Below are 12,807 nucleotides of genomic sequence, written 5' to 3'. Positions count from 1 at the left end.
ATTAATTTATTGTTGCATTTTCGCAACAGCTGCAACAAAATATAGTAACGGATACTAGACTTCTCGGCTAGAAAACTAATTTTCATTTTCTACCTGGAACTATATTTTTCGATTGTGGTAAAAAATGAAAACGGTCAAGGACTGAGCGGTAACCGGAACTGAAAATTTCTCTCAGTGAAGAAACTTGTGCTTATGTTACTTATGCCGACACTGAATTCTTGTGTAAAGTATCTCGAGCGATATTTTCACATGTTTCTGCAAGTAGCACAACGTTTTCTGAAAGAACTAAACACCTTTTACAAATCATTTGTTTATGACAATTGCAGGACAGACGGTGAAATCGATTTTCAACTAAATACCCAATCACGAAGGATTCTTATTCGTACAAGGATCGTACAAAATATAGTAAAACTATAAATACTGTAACTCCTGCAGACACTTATTCACGATATCGAATACGAAAGTAATCAAAAACTTTGAAAAAACACATCACCGACAATGAGTTTATAATTCAACTTAAACTCCGCTACGGGACAAGACAATTCTTCGATAATTCTTATTTTTAAAGCTGAACAGGCGAGATTAAATTGCATGCGAAGTGGAAATCGGTCATTTCTGATTGCTCCACCCGGACCGGGAGGCACCGATCAATTTTCCTGAATCGGGAAGTCGCGTCGCTCCATCAAAGGGGCGCATAGCTGTTGCCACTTTACCGTGAACCGAGAAATTGTCCGATCTGTCACTCTCGCACCAAGCGCCGATTAAGGGGTGGAGCTTTTCTACGCGGTTGAAAGAAAAAAATAAGGAATTCGTGCACCTTGATCTTCGGCATCATCGGATCGTCTCATTCTGTTCTTATAGATCTAATTATCGAATTTGTTCCAATGTTGTACGCAGTTTAATTTGCCGAACTCGAGAATTGGGTAGGAATTATTTCTAAACTAGTCAACGGTACCCGAGCATTTTTTCATCAGCTCCGAAGGCTGCTGCTGCTGAAAAACGATTTTACAGGACAGCCTATGCCGTGAACTAAAACGTGGATCATTAGGTTAATTATCAAAGTCTGATAGGCGATCGCCAATTATTTCATCGCGTATAATATTATTGCGTCCAAGAGTTTACATATTTCATCTAATAACCGTCAATTACTTGACATTAGCCCATAGGCTTGGCTTTTCTTTCTTTTCACCTTTTCTACTTCTCTAATTTCTCTACGTCTCTTTGTGTTAATGCGCGTGTGGGTAAAAGACATGAATTGTTTCGTATTTAAAAGGTTTTCGCCTCATTGTCAGTCTACGACTGCTGCAGCCGTTCGACTTTCAAGTGGACAAAAGCGGCGTTTCGTGACAGATGAAAAATGACTATGAGCTTTTTAATAAGTGCCTCTACTCTGTCTTGGCTCGTTCCGTTGACATTAATTGCCCCGGCACGGCGCGCTGTGAGTGAGATCGCATCGCGTTGAAACTCGCATTACAGAACTCCGCGGAATCAAAAAGCTACTCCGCCTATACAACTGCCAACGCTAATTATAACCCGACTTCCTGGATTAATAATTAATGGTGTATAGATTGGTGTAAAGCAAATAAAGATATTTTTTTTTTGTCAAAGGTAAAAACCCGCGCACATCTTTCAAATGTCTCAGCCCCGCAGCCGCTATTTTATTTTCGTCTTTGTGTTTACTAAAAAAATACTTTTCAAACGGTTATACGCTGTGAATAATATCAAATTAGTTCAATCAAATTGTGGCTTTTCAGTTTCCTGTACACGATTATTTTGAACACTATATTTTTTCGATACTACAGAAAGATTGCTTGAAATTTTACCGCATTTTCGTAGAAAAATTGACCGTATTTCTGTATTTTGAATTGGTTTTCTAGCAAGTCAAAAGATGAAGCAAGTTTTTTTTCAGTCTCCCGAAGATGGAGTTAGTTTTATAAATAACCGCGTTTCGTCGTTCTTTCACCGTGAGTTGAAGAGTGGTTAAAAACTCGTACGACACAATTGAAAAAAGTATAAATTACGAATGATTGAATATACCGCTAACCAAGAAGACCTTCAAGTTTATTCGTAACAATGTGACGGTGAGTTTGATGCTAATTATTAATGAATAAGAGAGCCGTTCGGGACGCGTTGAGTGGCACGATAGCTGTACCTAGACGTGGCCGTAAATGTAGATCCATCTACAAAGTTTTCCGTTTTCCGTGTCAGCGGTTAGACGGGGGTAGTAAAAGTGTAAGGGAGAGACAGCCAGGTCGAGGCTTACCAAGGCCTCTGATCTAACATAAACATTTGTCAGTGCCCCGGACACCGCGGGGTTGATAACGTCTCATGTACGTTATGAAACATTAAACCGGCGAGTTCCTCGCGGTAATGATGCCCCCGGAGACAGTCCACTTCAGCAATTACATCTTTATCGTTGGTAGGACGAAGCAGCTCGCAGTGTCACCCGACTGATCAAACAATTTTTAATTTTCAGCCGTCAAGTCGGCAGCAGCGTCCATTGAGATGGGTCTGTATGTGCGTATGATACATTAACGCTGGTGTGAGTGGTCGGAAAATATGTATTACGCTATTACGCTATTATGATATTGCGTCGTCGTGTATACGGCATTACGCGATCAATCCAACGCGCGATCTTTCGTTTTTCATTTTTCATTTTCAACCCTCGGGAGATTTAGGGGAGCCCGTAGAGGATCTGGGAGTGGAGCGATTGGAACGTGTTTTACGCGCGTGCAGCGACGACGCTCTCGGTGTTTAATTATTCAATGAAAGCCTTTTTAATTATCCTGCCGTTATACCAATTCTAACCCTTCCAATTTTATCGCTCATCATCGGTAAAGCAGGGCGACGCGTGTCGACGTGGAAAAGTCAGTGTTACGCCTACGAAGTAAAGTTATTCTTTGTTCCTAACTTCGGGGTGCTCGAAAATGCACCGAGTGAAATTTTTAGTTCCGTTTACCGCTCAATCCTTAACTATTTTCATTCTTTACCACAATCGAAAAATATAGTTCTAGGTAGAAAATGAAAATTAGTTTTCTAGTATCCGTTACTATTCTTTCTCATTACGATCACTGTTGCTATATTTTCTTGAGACTGTTGGGAAAATTTAATGCTTGTGTAACGATAAATTGACGTTAAAGCCTTGTTTAACTAAAAAAGTAGAGTAAACACACAAACTGATTTTGCGTTGCAATTATTACCAAAAAAGGATCTACAATAGCGCAAAATGGTTACGCGTATTTCGTTTTTCGTAATTCCAACGATATTTATATAATTTTTCTAGTTACTGTAACAAATGAAATTTTTCTCAGTGTATAATTGTACTGTTAGACGTGTACTCTTTTGCTAAAGGGCCAGCCCAACATATGAATAAATGAATAGTTGCACACGTATTTATCAATTTACATTTCATTTTACAAAAATGTCAAAAACTTCAAACGTCGCCGCAAAGAAGAAAAAAGTAAGGAACAGTTTCAAATCACCATTCGCGAGGTGTTTATTCATTGTAACGCATACTTTTGAGAGATGTAATGGTGTAAATACCATACTACTATTTCTAGTAACACTTTCTAATCAAACTATCAAATTACCGCACTTTGAAATCGAGCAATTCAACTATCACGTATCCATCAATTATCTTTTCACCGTCGTCCCGATCATCATCTCACTAAGAGTCATCTGCATTCATAATGAATAATAACTTTTCCATCGTCATACAATCAATAAAATTTCATCATCATTAAATAGAGATTCATCATAGATCATAATTTTTCATTAAATATGTAAAGGAATATAAACTCACCTGACACTCATAGTAACAACCAACAGCCCACGTCACTTATGTTTCTAGCAGCTTCTGCACGTCATGACTTCAGAATTATTGTCCACTATATTGTTATATATGAAAGAAATTTTATTGGAACAACACGAAAAGAAATGTATTATATTAAAAATAAACTCAGCAATAAAATTAATCTGTCAATTATTGTTCCGCTTATTTATGCAAGATTGTTAGACACGAAAGAAGTTTACCCGAGCAATATGAATTATATTAACGAAATAAACACAAAACAATATGCTCAAAATCTGTAACATCTTAATTATCACTCGGCCTGAATATGTTAATTATTGCTCCGCTTTGTCGTTAAACGTTCAAGCTCGTACTTTTCGCTAGACGTTCATGCCCGTACTGATCACTGATTCGCTTTTCACGCGTTCGGTTTCTCAGGTCATCCAAACCATAAACATAAGGTGACACACACACATCGTACACAATAACAAAGATACAAACACTCACACTCGACTTCACAACATCTAAAGTGACCTTTACAATACATCTATTATTATTTTATTATTATTAAGAGAAGATTCGACTAATTCTTCTCTGATTTAGAACGGCAGTTTTCGATCGGAGATAGAAACAATCAAGATGCGAAAACAAATAACTGTCGCGCGACCAACTTCACGTCGCCGCGTCGGCGGTCCTATCAAAATCAGAATAAGATGTCATCTGCCAAAGAGAAACGATTAATCGCAATTAATTATCGCAACAACAATGCACACATTCAAAGTTATCTTTAACAATTTACTTACGATTATTTTATTATTATTGAGAGAAAATTCGAGAAATTCTTCTCTGTTATAGAATGATAATTTTTCATCAGATATAGACACAACTAAGGTCCAAAAACAAACAACCATCGCGCGACCAACTTCACGTCACCGCGTTGCCGGTTTACTTGAAATCAGAATAAAGTGTCATGTACGAAGTTAAGTACGAAGAAAAACAATTAATCGCAATTACTTATGGCAGGCAGGATCGATTTAAAACTCACGTAATTCTTCCACCATGCTCATAGGGTAATCCAAGCCACTGTCGGTAATTCTCTTTAGTCGGTAAGGTGCTGCTCCGCGTCGATATAGGGTTTTTTATTAAAAACCCGAGGTGACCTTAGTTTTCCAAATAGTACGCCTTGCTTCTGAGCGGTGACGCTAAGAGGGGAAAACGTTACGTTAGATCACGGAATTTGAAGTTAGACGAATAATGGAAGAGTAGAAAGAAGCCGGTGGGTTATGCTGTGTTAATTGTCTTCGAAACCCGCTGTACTCTTCCGTTCGCAAGTTTACCCATATTTGTAATAAAACAATACTACAGAATGGAGCTAACCGAAGAAAACCTTTTAACGCTAAGTGTGTATCTCAAGGAAACACTCGACCCTGATGTCAACGTCAGGCGACCCGGTGAGCATAACCTCACTAAATCAATTATAACCAATATCACGTGTTCTCAAATTCTACCAGTTGAAGTACGTTTAGTCAGAGTAATTCACATTTTCCTTCCTTCGCTCTTCCGAATTTATTTATTTACACGACTTTTATTTCCTTTCTTACGCAGCTGAAAAATTTCTGGAATCGGTCGAAGTGAACCAAAATTATCCCTTGCTACTGCTTCATCTGATCAACAAGGCTGAAGTTGATTTGGTCATTAGGATCACCGGCGCAGTCACATTTAAAAATTATATCAAACGGAACTGGAAAATCGTACGTGTATCTAACATTTTATCGCAGTCGTTTGCTTTGTGAATACTGGCGAGGCATTAAAACACATCTCATTCCAGTTTGCTCCCTTCAAACCCTATATTTTTCTTTTCCGTTCTCCAGTTGTAGAGGTTTCTGAAACTGATACATAACAAATAATGTTTACAGGTCATGCTATGCAATGGAGTTATTCAGTTTATCTCAAGTTGGCGTTCCTCTTTGAATCAGAAATCTTTGATAACAGGCTCTTAAAAGTCTTGATACTGACATGAATTTTCATTTTTGGCATTCACTTTGCTTCTTGAACGCCAGTAGCTTTTCATTTTTTAAAAATATCAAGAAATTTCTGGGTCTTTCCAACACTATCGATGAAAATATACTGTTATTCAACCTCGATTGCAATTGATTTTAATTAGGCTCGATATTTTAGGTTTGAGTGAAGATATCTCTCTTGTCGAAATTGTGTCATATGATATCCGAGACAATGAAAAATTTGAATTTGAGTTGGAGTCGAATAGTGTCTAGCATACTTGAAAAGTGAAATGCTTTCTTGAAAATCCTACTCTCTGGTTCGTTTCTAAGTTACTTGAATGATCTGCATTTTTTTTCAACTCAAACTGAAACTGCAGTGACTTGCGATTGCAAATATTTATTTTGAACCTGAAGTCAATACGGTGCAAAAGTAATAAAGTAACGTGTATCTAGTAAAGTTCTACAAACGTTTTAGGGTTTTTACTTTCTTGGAATATTGAGAATCATTAAATTTTTTTTTTATCGTCTGCAAAGATTTATATCCTTGTCTATCTAAACTTTGTAAATCAAAACTGAAAGTTCAATCATGATTGTTATGCGATACTAAATTTGTAGTCCATGATTGTGTACTCCAATGTGAATTAATAATTAGTAAATTTTTGTACTTTGAAAGGAGGTTGTCACTTCTTGTTGCTGAAAGAATAACTGTAACCTTTTGGATAAAAATAGGGCGTTTTCTTGCAATTTAACAATGAAAAAAGTGTCATTAATTTTAAATTGTATGATTGTCTTTTTTTCCTCTACAATCAATAAAGGATGAAGATACCGGAGATCGCATACACATGCAAGATCGCCAAGCTGTGAAGCGATTGATAATGAACTTGATGCTTCACTCGCCAGAGTCAATCCAGAAACAGTTATCGGATGCTGTTTCCATCATTGGTAGACACGATTTCCCTGAGAAATGGCCAGAGCTCATAGATCAGATGGTTGAAAAGTTTAATACCGGTGACTTCCATGTTATAAACGGTGTTCTTCACACCGCTCACTCTCTATTCAAGAGATATAGATACGAATTCAAGAGCCAGAGCCTTTGGACTGAGATCAAATTAGTACTAGACCAATTCGCCAAACCCTTGACCGATCTTTTTTTGGTAAGGACCTTGTTTCCATTATTCTGTGTAATAGTGATAGGCTGCTTTCTTATATTCAGCTAGAAAAAAGTATACCGATAAAGTAAAAATTTGCTCCTTACATATGTAATATTAATGAATTCGTTGCAAAATCACATTGGATGAATTAAGAGAATCAGAAAGTTCATGTACCTGAATTAATTGAATAGTTAAAACTCTTACTAATATCCACTTTATTCTTGATAGGCAACCATGAATCTTGCTCAAGTACATGCAAACAACATTGAAGCCTTGAAAATTATATACAACTCCCTGGTCATTCTGTGCAAAGTATTTTATTCCCTGAATTTTCAGGTAAGTAACGAGTTAACAATGTGCCTAAATAGGTAAATAAATGAATGGTCATGTATTAGTAATTACTTGAAGTGAATTCAATCAAATGTATGTATTTCGGTACAAAAGATACTTTCTACTTTGCCTAGGACTTGCCTGAATACTTTGAGGACAACATGAATGCTTGGATGACCAACTTCCACATTCTGCTTACTGTAGATGTTCCAGCGTTGAAAACAGCGGTAATTAAACTTTGCTGTATAATGTGTGGCACTAATCCTTGGGACAATTCCTTTACTCTGTTGTCATAATAACAATAACAAGAACAATAATAATAATAATAATAATAATAATAATTTTCGATTTGTAACGTTTGGAAAACATTTTTGTTTTACTGACAGGATGACGAGGAGGCTGGAGTAATTGAACAGTTGAAATCTCAGGTGTGCGACAATGTCGGTCTATATGCCCAGAAATATGACGAAGAATTCCAGCCGTTCTTGCCCCAATTTGTTACCGCAATTTGGAATCTCCTTACGTCGACTGGACAACAACCAAAATTCGATTCGGTAAAGAATTTTTATTTTTTTGTTTATTGAATTATGATTTCTATGCTACGCATACTAAGCATAATATTGAAAGAAATGAACGAGACATTGCAATTTCTCATTTTCGCAGCTGGTATCTAACGCTCTGCAATTTTTGGCCACAGTCGCCGATCGAGCACAGTACAGGTATTTGTTTGAGAATCCGACAACTTTAGGAAGTATATGTGAAAAAGTGATCATACCAAACATGGAGTTTAGAGGTTTGTTATTCAGTGGTCAAAGAAAAGTAATGATAAAAAGTGCTCGTCGTAAATTTTTCCTTCATGTATTTGCAGAATCCGACAATGAATTATTTGAGGATAATCCAGAAGAATACATAAGACGTGATATTGAGGGCAGTGACGTTGACACGAGGCGACGCGCTGCCTGCGACCTCGTGAAAGTTTTATCAAAATATTTTGAGGCAAAAATTATGGAGATTTTCGGATCCTACATCCAGGTAAAATAATCTTAAATAAACAGCAACCGTTATCATGTGACTAATTAATTAAACTTGATCTGGCATTTCAGTTAATGCTGCAAAATTATGCTGAAAAACCAACAGAAAATTGGCGTAGCAAGGATGCGGCTCTGTACTTGGTCACGAGTAGTGCTAGCAAGGGTCAAACCCAAAAGCATGGAGTAACCCAGAGTAGTGATTTGGTATCGCTGCCTCAGTTTGCGGCTCAACATATTGAGCCAGAACTAGCAAAACTGAATGGTGTGTAAACTGGATATATTTTATATTCAGACGCCTTGGATTGCAGCTAAAAGTACGACACATGTCTTAATTTGAATCTTTTTGTTTCAGTTAACGAAGTTCCGGTTCTGAAAGCAGACGCAATCAAATTCATAATGATCTTCAGGTCCGTGTTACCCAAGGAATTGGTCATCGGTAGTCTGCCTCATTTAGTCAGACATCTCGCCGCTTCCAGTTCCGTTGTTCACAGTTACGCAGCTTGTGCTATTGAGAAAATACTTACTTTGAAGGGACCTGACGGAGGTCTTTTGTAAGCATGAAATAGGATTATAAATATTGATGAAACAGTGAAAGCAGGGACTTCTCCAAAAGGGACATTCTTTATTTGTCAAACTAATCTCAATAATTCTTTCTATTTCCTTCTTATTCGCAGAGTCCAGGGAGAAGTGCTCGGATCTCTGGCGGCTGAATTGTTCAAGGGATTGTTCGCTACTCTAGAGACTCAAGGCTCGGAGGAAAATGAATACGCGATGAAAGCTGTGATGAGAACGTTTTACATTTTGCAAGAGAGAGTTGTACCATTCCTAGGCGACTTGCTACCTAAACTGACGGAAAAGCTTACCATTGTAGCGAGAAATCCTAGGAGACCGCATTTCAATCACTATTTATTCGAGACTCTTAGTTTATCCATAAAGTAAGTAGATAAAAGCTTCCCATTTCTGAGCACTTCCGATTTCATCGTATAAAAGAAATACTGATTGATCATCGTATCTGTAATTTTTAAAGAACAGATTTACCAGTCTTGAACATGCGTTAACTCATTCCCACTCTGTCATTCCTCTTTCAGAATTGTATGCAAAACGAACCCAGCTGCTGTCTCTTCTTTTGAACAGGCTCTGTTTCCAGTTTTTCAAGGAATCTTACAACAAGATATTCAGGGTTAGTTTAAACTTTCGATAGGTGTTCCTCGTATTGCAAAACCAAATGATCCTAATTCAGTGTTTCTTTTTTCCACTGTTCGCAGAATTCATTCCCTACGTTTTCCAAATTCTTTCCCTTCTACTCGAACTCCAAACAGCTCCAGACATTCCGGAGCCATACATGGCGCTTTTCCCATGTCTGCTAGCTCCTGTCCTTTTTGAACGCCAAGCCAATATCCACCCACTGACCAGATTGCTTCAGGCATTTGTCAGCCACGGTCCTCACCAAATTATTGCCCAAAACAAGATCAGCGGCCTGTTGGGTGTCTTCCAGAAACTAATTTCATCTAAGGCTAATGACGATGAAGGATTTCATCTGATGCAAACGATAATCGAACACTTTCCTCCGTAAGTTGAATTCGTTTTTTTTCACAAACGTCAGATTTCCGTTTTTCAACAATTATAATTCCTCCACTTTTTAGAAAATGCAATACGTATTCACATTCAGCTTGTAAGAACCTTTCATCTCAAATCCATGATTTTTGAGTCTTTTCTTCTCCTATTGGTTATAAATCATTTTTTCAGAAACGCGCTTGAGTCTTACATGAAGCAAGTGTTTGTGCTGCTTTTCCAAAGACTAACATCCTCAAAAACAACTAAATATGTAAAAGGTCTCATCGTATTTTTCGCAACGTACGCTGTCAAGTACGGAGCCAGTAATTTGGTTGCGATAATCGACCAAATTCAGCCACAGTAAGTAAATTATCAATACATCAGAGAGACAAAATAGTTTTTTTTTTTTTTTAGATTTCTTTTTTCACTTCTAATTTCAATTCGAATGAACCGAAAATAAACCCCTTTTCTCACGATCTTAATGGAATTTAATTGATTTTTCCTTTACAGAATGTTTGGCATGGTTGTAGAGCGTGTGTTCATTACAGATTTACAAAAGGTATGTGGTGAATCTGAGAGAAAAATTACAGCCGTCGGAATCTCAAATTTACTCATAGATTGTCCGGAAATGTTGAACAGTCCATACAATGCCTACTACCCTCGGCTCTTGGCCACTTTGGTCGAGTTCTTTGAGCTTCCTCAAGACGAGAGCATTCTACCCGAGGATCAGGCTTTCGCTGAGGTCGACGATGCTCCCGGATACCAAGCAGCCTACAGCAGGCTTATTTATGCCGGGAATCCTAAAAAAGATCCGCTCCAAAGTACGAGTGCAATTTTCCTTTGTTAATTTGTGTTTTTTTTTTTTTCATATATATACACAGGTATATTGATTTTTCATAAGCGAAGTTATGTTGTGTAATTGCACTTCTTCAATATTTCAACGCCTTATATCTCTTGTACAATCGAAGTTCTACTTGGGTTTTATTTTATCATCCTGAAAACATCGTTATTGTTGTGTCAATAATTATTTATGGATAATTTTTGCAGGCATCGGTGATGTGCGGCTCTATCTGGCACAAGGTCTTGGTAAACTATCGCCAGGCCAGCTTCCTGGTCTGCTTGGTCAGATTCCAGAACCTAACGCTAATCATCTAAGGAGTTATCTCCAAACAGCCGGTATTGGCGTTGCATAATACGATCCGAATATACGAAATAGGCTTAAAATTTACCTAATGGCTCGTCGTATCAACAATATCGAGCTCACCGAATTTTAACACGATCGAATGAAGTTTTTCATTTCTCTTATTCTCAGTTTTTTTTTAAAAAACTTCCGTTATTTTGTCGGTACTTGTGTCGAAAACCGTTGCCTTATTATCTCGCGAAACTCGTGATTACTCTTAAAGTAATGTAATATCCCGCTCCCTCTTGTGCTATGTTATTAGAAGAAAAAAAAAAAAAAAACAGAAAAAAATCATTATTCAGGATACTTGACCGTGTTTTTGTATGAAATTCTTCGCGTATTCATTCTTCCGTTTAAAAAAAAATTCAAGCTTGATCCGTATTTGGAATATTCCGAAGAACCAGGGTCAAGAATTACTTAATCGACGATGATTTATTGTATTTACCCACATACTGGTAAATAAGTAAGTAATCAATAGTGAGTTTCAGTTTTATTATCAATGTAATCGACACATACAGAGAAAAAGATAACAAGAGTGGGAGAGGAGAAAACAAGTATTTTAGAGTAACGCGGAAAAATTCTTTCTGGTGTTTAAATAACGTGTATCTAAGTGCTGGACATTAGAATATAAGCATATAAATTTTCAATGTGTATGCCAACGGTAAATGTAAGTAATAGTAAGGTTTCTTATAACGATATACAAGCTGTGTAAAAATGTGTCGTCTTAAGATAAACTATTATAACTATTGAGAAAAAAAATTAAAAATTATTGCCTATGATTGGTCTGATCATATTTTTCGACATTGCGATACTTGTTTTTATGTAAATTGAAATCCAGCCTTCCGAAAATTGCGCGAAAACGAGACAGAAGACCGATTTGTCTTTTAGGCGGCTAAATCTCGAAATTTTCACGATAGCGCGGCAAAGCACGGATACGAGTAGGTCTAAGATCAAGAAGGAGTGAAAGCACTGTTGCGTCTTTTCTCTGAATAAGATATCTCAAATCATATTTGTATAGTTGATTTCAAACTTACACCTAAACAATGTCAAGTTGAGACTGAATTGTCGAAATCGTGAGGTAGCTGTTATACTTAATTGTGTGACACAAACATCATATCCGTACAGTTGATCGTACTTGTAGACCAAATTGTTTTCTGTATAATGTGCGAAAAGAAATCGTCGTAAATTTGTTAATAAACACCCTCAAACTTTTTATTGTGTTGTTTTTTTATTATGATCCATTAATCCACGAATATTCTGGGGAGGATGAAGAAAAAGGTGAAAAAAGACTCCAATATTGAATTGTAAAAAATTGCATTCGCGCTGTCAGTGACGTAAAATAATTCTTTACGTTTAGCCATGTAAGTTTTGTCATTTTGTGCGAAATACAATTTAAAAGCACATGAAAATTTTATGAAAGGAAAGACATTCAACTGGGTTTAGATTGAATTATCAGGGCTGCTACTCAACTTTGAATAGTTGGGGATTCTTATTTAACCTGGAAAAATAATTAAAAATAAGGCACGAAATTTTATGGAAATTCTAAAAAGAAAACTGAAATTTTTATACCGTTCCGAATGTTGCAGCTTTTGCGCAATATTCAGCGTAATTGGATATGCCCGATTCACCGTTTATAACAAAAAATTCAAGTAAGAGTGAAATTCAAAGACTTTAAAACAGATCGAATACAACTTACAATGATTGATATAATTTCAATTTTCAGACACAAAAGGTGTTTGTAAAATTGTGATTTTGGATCTGGAAAACCAAA

General features: G+C 36.8%; 2 protein-coding genes across 2 annotated transcripts in view; one reads left to right on the top strand and one right to left on the bottom strand.

The window, feature by feature from the left end:
* The window catches only part of LOC124299136 (kelch-like protein diablo), a 136,605-nt gene extending 132,416 nt beyond the window's left edge, over nt 1–4,189 (bottom strand). The window contains exon 1 of the mRNA XM_046752113.1: nt 3,803–4,189. The gene's annotated coding sequence lies outside the window, so the exon portion shown is untranslated. The remainder of the gene's footprint in view (nt 1–3,802) is intronic.
* A 769-nt stretch (nt 4,190–4,958) lies between these two features.
* On the top strand, nt 4,959–12,249 carry LOC124299134 (exportin-2). Its single transcript, XM_046752108.1, has 16 exons — nt 4,959–5,241; nt 5,396–5,541; nt 6,606–6,944; nt 7,170–7,277; nt 7,406–7,498; nt 7,658–7,825; nt 7,935–8,064; nt 8,140–8,303; nt 8,375–8,564; nt 8,655–8,853; nt 8,977–9,237; nt 9,391–9,482; nt 9,568–9,871; nt 10,049–10,216; nt 10,367–10,677; nt 10,904–12,249. Exons 1-16 carry the CDS (start codon nt 5,157–5,159, stop codon nt 11,047–11,049), a joined length of 2,904 nt encoding a protein of 967 aa, XP_046608064.1. The 5' UTR covers nt 4,959–5,156; the 3' UTR covers nt 11,050–12,249.
* The last annotated feature ends 558 nt before the right edge of the window (nt 12,250–12,807 follow it).

The sequence above is a fragment of the Neodiprion virginianus genome, chromosome 2 (assembly GCF_021901495.1).
Source record: "Neodiprion virginianus isolate iyNeoVirg1 chromosome 2, iyNeoVirg1.1, whole genome shotgun sequence".
NCBI classification, from domain to species: domain Eukaryota; kingdom Metazoa; phylum Arthropoda; class Insecta; order Hymenoptera; family Diprionidae; genus Neodiprion; species Neodiprion virginianus.
Note: the sequence above shows the minus strand (reverse complement) of the source record. Positions and strands in the feature narration are given on the sequence as shown.